A 7,838-nucleotide genomic window follows, 5' to 3' on the forward strand; every position below is an offset into this window, starting at 1 on the left:
CCTCCCTGGCGTAGCGTATTTCTGTCCGTGGCGTATTTCTGTAATGGAAAAAAGCGAGCCCCTTTTTTGTGGTTTGGGGACTGCAGGTTTTGCCCCACGGGTCTTGGATCACCCGAGCCGCTACAGATTATTCTGCTTATATGCGTTTCAATACTTACTTTTGCCATGGTACTCTGAATTCCTCTATGTAAACAAATTACAGTGAACAAAATGAGTGAGCAAATGGTACTCTGTTCTGAATTCCTCTATGCCCCCTTTTCTGAATTCCTTTGCCATGGTACTCTGTTCTCCTCTATGTAAACAAATTACAGTGAACAAAATAAATCAGCTTTTACATTAGTATCTTAAAAAACTGGATGCTTATATTAGCACTTCTATTTTTGGTACTACGTGGTTGTTTTGTTTCAACCTGTTAACTGGATCTTGTACGGTATGCTTACATTAGTATTCTTCAGTTAAAACCAAATGAGTGAGCTTCCTTGCTACTGATTATTCAAGCAGGCTGACTAGTACATACTGATGTTTTGTTTTGGTGTCGATGTTTTGTTTCTTCAAGCAGGCTGACTAGTAAATATTGCTTTACTAGTCATTTTACTAGTATCTCGAGTCCGAACCGTGCTGTCATCTACTAGAAAAAATGTTAAGTGTTTGAGATGTAAATGAGTGAAGTTGGAGCAAAGGATTGGTTGAATACTGTCTGCTTGAGCCAATCTTCAGACGTATCCGCCTTTGTAGCCACACTTGACAAGTGTTTCCACCTTCCTACCCTCCATACACTTCCTTTTATTATGGTTAGAACTTAGGAATGTGACTGTTATCATAGATTTTTTTAATATCCGGCTGAGTCTGACCAGGGACAACCGGATTGGCATGGATCCTCAAGGAGTAACGACAATGACAGATGGCATCCGATTAACAGTGCCTTGAAACTAGTTAATTAGTCAAGGCAGGTGAACTACATGAGTTTCTGATTCAGTTAAACGGAACAGCAGCACCCAAACGGAAATTTTGAAAGAAATTTTCAATTTAGTTGACGTTTACGGACAAACATACAAACATCAAACATATCATCAACCCAACAAAATAAAGAAGATGACACTAAACTCTATGCTTGTGTTGCTTTGAAGTTAATTGGAGTTGCAGTTTGCTGAATAAACACCAATAGTCACTGTCACTTGCAAGATCACCAGCGGTCAATGAAGAACACTGCTGGGATGATCATCTATATGCTGCTGATGATAATTGCATATTCAGTCATTTTACTAGTAATTTATTCTTCAAGCAGGCTGACTAGTAATTTATTCTTGGTTTTCATTTTTTTCCTACATATGTGCTCTGTTTCCTGTCTAAGTCTGAATATTGTTTTTCTATTTTTTCCTACATATGTGCTTTGTTTCTTGTCTGAGTATTGCTTTTCATTTTTTCAGTTACCTCAGGAGAAGAAAGTCTTTTGTTCTCAGTAGAGTTTGAGCATAATGGCATATTCATTGGTGAAGGAATGAATAGATCCTACCTTTACAACACGATTGCAACCTTTGATTACTGTCATGCAGACACATGGTCACTCTCAATGGTGAAGTACTGTTTGGACAGGTTGGATTACTCGCATGGTTTTCCTGATTTGCAAGTATGCTGGTGCTTGCCAGACAAGGACATTGTTGATGGTCTTGTTTGTGTAAATAGTGAAGAGGTTATTGCTGCTATGGTCAATGCAAGTAAGGAAGCTAAGACTCTGCTGGTGATAGTTGATGAGGAGAACAAGATCAGAAGATTTTATGAAGATGTGATCAAAGATGGCCCCCCTCTGCCAGATGTAATTATTTCAAGAGGAGCTGAAGGGGGAGAGGAAGAGGGCAGAAGTGAAGAAGAGAATGGAGAGGGCAGAAGTGAAGAAGAGCATGGAGAGGGAAGAGCAGATGCAGATGTAGAGCAAGGAGAGGAGAGAGATGAAGATGAACATGTAGAGCAAGGAGAGGAGAGAGAGGAAGAGGAGCATGTAGAGGAAACTGATTCTAATTTTGATGAGAGTGACTATGATGTGGAAGACATGGATGATGATATATTCACTGAGAATATAGATGCAGCACTTGGTGATAACAATGAGCAGGAAGGATATATACCAGAGGATGACCTTTTGGATGATGATGATCTCAACCTGTCTAAAGCAGAACTTGAGAAGCTCAACTACAGATTTAGGGCCTACAATCCAGAAGTTGACATGAACAATCCAGTGTTCAGGGTAGGGCTTGTGTTTGGTGAGATGAAGGAGTTGAGGATGGCACTTGATGCCTACACTGTGAGGAACAGAGTTAAAATTTCCAAAGAAAGAAATGAGAGTGAGAGGCTTAATGCTGTTTGTTCTCAGGGATGCCCTTGGGTACTTAAAGCTTCAAAAGACAATAGGACTGGAAGCATTGTAATAAAGCAGTACAATGGCAATCACACATGTCAGAAACACTTTGATTCTAAGTGTCTGGCAGTTAAGATGCTTACACAGAAATTCATTGATGAGTTTAGAGACAACCAAAAAATGGATCTCACTACATTTGGGAATAAAGTGCAGAGAGAGTTCAAGTTGATGCCCAACAAAATGAAACTAGGAAGAGCTAGAAAGGCAGCACTTGATATCATCCATGGAGATGAATCAGAACAATATAAGCCGCTATGGGACTATGGACAAGAACTGAGAAGATGCAACCCTGGGAGCAAATTTATTGTGAGAACTACCAAGGTCAAGGAGACAGATGATGTTGTGCCAAAGGACCATTTGTCATCACTGTACTGGTCCTATGATGCTTGCAAGAGAGGCTTTCTAAATGGATGTAGGCCTATAATATTTGTTGATGGTTGCCACTTGAAGAGTAGATACAAAGGCCAGCTACTAACAGCAGTGGGCATAGACCCAAATGATTGCATATTTCCTATTGCCATGGGATTAGTAGAAGTGGAATCTACTTATACATGGGAATGGTTCTTGACAACACTTAAGAATGATCTCAACATTATCAACACATGCCCATATACTATCATGAGTGACAAGCAGAAGGTAATGGTACCTCTTGTAATGTTGTGCTCTCTACAAATTTCATATGTCTTGTGTTTTTATGTGTGACTTTCTGCCAATTTTCAGGGTTTAATAAATGCAGTTGGGAAAGTTTTTCCAAATGCAGAGCATAGATTTTGTGTGAGGCACTTATACCAGAACTTTCACAAGCTTTTCAAAGGGGAAACACTGAAAAACCTGCTCTGGGCCATTGCAAGGTCAACAAACTTACCAAAGTGGAACCTGAACAGAGAGAAAATGAAGGAGGCTAGCATTGAGGCTTTCAACTGGCTAGAGGAAAAGCCACCTAACCAATGGGTGAAGAACTTCTTCAGTGATTTCCCAAAGTGTGATATCCTCTTGAACAATATGTCTGAGGTCTACAATAGGTAAATTATATATGTCCGAATCTGTGCATTATATCCTCTTATATCCTCTTATATCTATGTTTCACATATTGCAGCTACATATTAGAAGCCAGAGGTCTATGCATTATATCCATGTTAGAATGTATCTTGGGAAAAATTTCTGTAAGACATGCTAGCAAGCATAGGGAAGCAGTGGAGAAGTGGACTGGAAGAATTTGTCCAAAAATCAGGAAGAAGGTAGAGAAGAATGCAGATTTCAGTGCCAACTCTTTTCCAAGAGAATCTGGCAATGGTATTTACCATGTGCAATCTGGCCCCAACTCATATATAGTTGACATCATTGGTAGAAGCTGTGATTGCAAGGCCTGGGGATTAAGTGGGATCCCTTGTCCACATGCTATAGCAGTTTGTAGGACTGAGAGGATTGACCCTGAAGAGCTGGTGCACAAATGTTACACCATTGACACCTATTTGAAAGCCTATGGTCACAAAATCATGCCTCTTAGAGATAGGGCCCACTGGGAGAAGCTCAATGGTATTGACATCCACCCCCCTGTGTTTACTAAGGTCATGGGAAGACCAGCCACAAAAAGGAGGAAAACTCCAGAAGAGAAGAAGAAGAAAGATGGCACAATTTATCTCAATAAGAATGGGGTGACTATGCACTGCTCAGTTTGTGGAAAAGGTGACCACAACAAAAGGGGTCATGGTAAATACATTGAAAGGCAAATGCAGGAGCCAGAAGTTGAAGTGGATGATGAATTTGCATGTCCAGAAATTCTTCAGGTTAATGCACTTAATGCACTTAAATCCTTTTTGAATGCACTTAATTCCTTTTTTGGACTGACCTAATTATCATGTGCAGGATATAGTGACCCAGAACAACAACCATAGGCTGGACCCAGTCAATGATAGGAGCAGCATGGTGTACACAATGGGAGAAGAGGTATTAGCACTGTATTTTACTTAGTTTACCTGTATTTCACACTGAATGTTATACTGAATGTTGGGGTACATAATCTAGGAGAGGGCTCATGTGACAAGGATGGTGCCACCTGGACCTCTACCAGAGGAATCAACTTTTGTAATTGATGCCAGGGATTTGATCCCCCAAAGAAGAACAAATACAACTGCAACTATTAGAGGAAGAACTACAATGGCAAGCAGAGGCAAAAGAAGAGCAGCACAGGAAGTGGAACCAAATGCAGGTGAGCCAGAAACAAGTGCAATGAAACTTCACTAAACTTTACAAAAATTAGAAACAATAGTTAGTCCATTTGCTGAATTTACTACACTTTGCAAATGAAGAGGAGGCAGGAACAAGTGCCAATGCAGGAAGAGCAAAGAAAAAAACAAGAGGAGGTGGAAGAGCAAGAGCAAGAGGAGCTGCAGGTGGAAGGACTGGAGCAAGAGCAAGACCAAGAGCTGGAGCAGAAGCTGAAACTGGAGTTGGAGCAACTGCTGGAACTGGAGCTGGAGCACAAGCAGCAGCTGGAGCTGGAGCAGCTGCTGGAACTAGAGCTGGAGCACAAGCAGCAGCTGGAGCTGGAGCAGCTGCTGGAAGAGGAGCTGAAGGAGGGAGAAGAGTGGAAGATTATCCTCTGTGGCAGCTAATGTTTGGACCAATCCCAAACTTGAATGAAGAGATTCCACTGACCCAGAATGCCCCTAGGACTCCAGACAATTAGTTCATTACTGCTTTGTTCAATTAGTTCATCTCTGAACTGCAAAAATGTCCCAGTTCATACATGAACTAGAAGCTTGCAGGAGGGATTAGTATTTTGTGCTGGTAATGGCACTTGTGGCTACAGACTGTAGTCTTTAACTGTCCAGATTGCTTTTGCTAAAAACTACTACTTGCAGGCTGGTTACATATTGCAGTTCCTCTATATGGAAAGACTAACTTGCTGGCATTTGGTGTTGTGCATCAGTCTAGATGCTAATTAGGGAGCTTACTACTATCTATATCCTGCTGAGACTGCTATCTATATCCTGCTGCTATCTATCGACGCCCATCTATTTTGATGTTTTGTTCATGTTACAGACTGCTATCTATATCCTGCTGCTATCTATGTATTTGTGTTGCTGCTATCTATATCCTATTGAGTTGTTGCTGCTATCTATATCCTCCTGTGTGGAGATTTCATTCACTTGTAGATGCCAGATCAGTTGGGATAATTCAGAGATACTTCAGGGGTTATCAGCAAAAATGGCCTTCACACATCAGGACCATCCAGGTATGCGTGGCAGCCTATGTGGCAACTTTAAGTGCGTTTTTGCCCTTAATGAATCCGCATCGTAGTTACTGTACCATTTTTCTGGGGTTTTTTTGTTTTTGTATGAATCCGTTAACAAGCCGAAAGTTTATGTACTGCAGCTGTAATTAGCTCCTCCGACAATCCCTAGAGCATGTACAACCGGATGTTGTTGAGTATACTTCGTATGTATCTTATATATCTGGTCCAGCTTTTACTTCCTTTTATAATTGAGATTGTGGTTCACCTCCTACATCATTTATATGTGCGTTTGCACCCGGTCAATACATAGAAAGTTGCATCTTATTTCTCTACATGATATCAGCCTACCCGATCATATCCTAGCTGCGCCGCGCCACGTCTCCTCCACGCCGTCGCCGTGCCTACCCTAGCGGCCTCCGCGTCGCGCCTCCCTCGCGCCGCCAGGCAGCCGCCACTCCTTCCCGCGTTGTCAGCCCCATCGGTCGCTCCGCGTCTCAACCCTCCCACCCGTGCTGCCACCTCTCTCGGTCGCGCCGCTCCAAACCCTAACCCTACCCGCGCTGCCGCTTCACCCAAGCCACCGCCGCCATGTCTTCTTTCAGTAACCCCTTCGGCTGCTCCTTCTCCTCTGACTTCGAGGTTCCCAACGCCACCCACATCCGCGACATTCCCCTCTCCGATCACGCTCCCATCAGGCTCTCCTACAAGGAAGCTAATTACTACGCCTGAAAGACCTACTTCAACCTCCTCATTCGAGATTACAACCTCCGTGATCACATCGACGTCACCGCCAACCTCCTCGCCATGGGCCGCGACGCTAACTGGATGACCATCAATGCCACCCTCATCTGGTGGTTCTTCCTCACCGTCTCGCCAGACATCTTCCACACCATCGTTTGCGACAGGGACGATGCCTACACGGTGTGGACCAAGATCAATGGCCTCTTCACCGACAACAAGCTGCAACGCATCGTGTTCTTGTAGCGGGAGTTCTTTGGATGTCGTCAAAATGACCTCTCCATCGACGCCTATTACCTTCGGCTTAAAACCCTCTCTAATGAACTCAACGACATCGACTTCAAGATCAATGATGCGGTTCTCCTCTCCACTCTCACTGTCGGTCTCAACGAGGACTTCGACAACGCCGCCACCAACCTCACCCTCATGATGGATCCCACCTTCGACCGCGCGGTGGCCTATCTCCGCCTTGAGGAACGACATATGAATCACGCACGCACCCGCGCCGTCCACACCGCCCTCGCCGATGACCTCTCCTGCGGCGGACCCGCTCCTCCCGCGTCGGCTCCACAACCGCGCCCGCCGGCTCCACAACTGGCTCCTCCGGCCCAGTTCCCGCCATTTCCACCATCATCGTCGCAGCCGCAACAGCAGCAGCAGCCCAACGGCGACAACGGTGGCAAGGACAACCGTCATCGGGGCCGCGGCGGCAACCGTAATCACAGCGACAACGGCAATGGCGGTGGCGCTGGCCAACCGTTCTTCTCCAACACGACAGCTCCGCCGCCCTGGGGTGGTGGTTACAAACCCTGGACTCGGGTTGTGTATGCCTATAGCATGCCCATGTCGCGCCCCCCCGGCCCCATGCCTCTTTGGCCCCCATCTGGCGGCGCATCATGCCATGATAGCCATGCAACAGCCCAGCTACGACGCTCTTGTGCCACCCGGCCATGCAGGCCTCCTAGTTCCACCACCGGCCACCCCTACGGTGCTTATGGCGGCCCTCACGGGTATCCCGTGGTGGACCCCTCGCTCCTCGGTGCTCTCTAGCAGCCTCCCGCCGCGCCCTACACCGGCGGCGGGGGTGATTGATTCATGGACACCAGGGCCTCCGCCCACATGGTAGAACATCCGGGTAACCTCTCCATTGCTTTTCCCATGTCTACTTCTAACCGCATCATTGTTGGTAATGGTGTCGGCCTCCCCATCTCTCATATTGGTTCCACTAGTTTTCCCTCTTCATCTAGGCCACTATCTCTTCAAGATGTCATTATTTCTCCTGAGCTTATTCACAACTTAGTTTGTGTTCGTAAACTTTCTCGTGACAATTCTGTAACTATGGAATTTGACGGACTTGGTTTTTCTGTTAAGGAAGCCCGCACCAGGATGGTTCTGCACCGATATGACAGTCCTACTGATCTCTATCCAGTTCAGCCGCCATCCTCCACATTC

The 7,838-nt window shown here is 45.2% G+C and overlaps 1 protein-coding gene across 1 annotated transcript; it reads left to right on the forward strand.

The window, feature by feature from the left end:
• Positions 1–3,549: 3,549 nt before the first annotated feature.
• LOC123446532 (ataxin-8-like) lies at positions 3,550–5,066 on the forward strand. Its single transcript, XM_045123107.1, has 3 exons — positions 3,550–4,197; positions 4,277–4,357; positions 4,436–5,066. Exon 3 carries the CDS (start codon positions 4,714–4,716, stop codon positions 5,023–5,025), a length of 312 nt encoding a protein of 103 aa, XP_044979042.1. The 5' UTR covers positions 3,550–4,197; positions 4,277–4,357; positions 4,436–4,713; the 3' UTR covers positions 5,026–5,066.
• Positions 5,067–7,838: the final 2,772 nt, after the last annotated feature.

The sequence above is a fragment of the Hordeum vulgare genome, chromosome 4H, assembly GCF_904849725.1.
Source record: "Hordeum vulgare subsp. vulgare chromosome 4H, MorexV3_pseudomolecules_assembly, whole genome shotgun sequence".
In the NCBI taxonomy this organism is placed as follows: Eukaryota; Viridiplantae; Streptophyta; class Magnoliopsida; order Poales; family Poaceae; genus Hordeum; species Hordeum vulgare.

Coding starts and splice junctions, on each gene's coding strand:
- LOC123446532 (XM_045123107.1), top strand. CDS start 4,714: ATGAAGAGGAGGCAGGAACAAGTGCCAATGCAGGAAGAGCAAAGAAAA.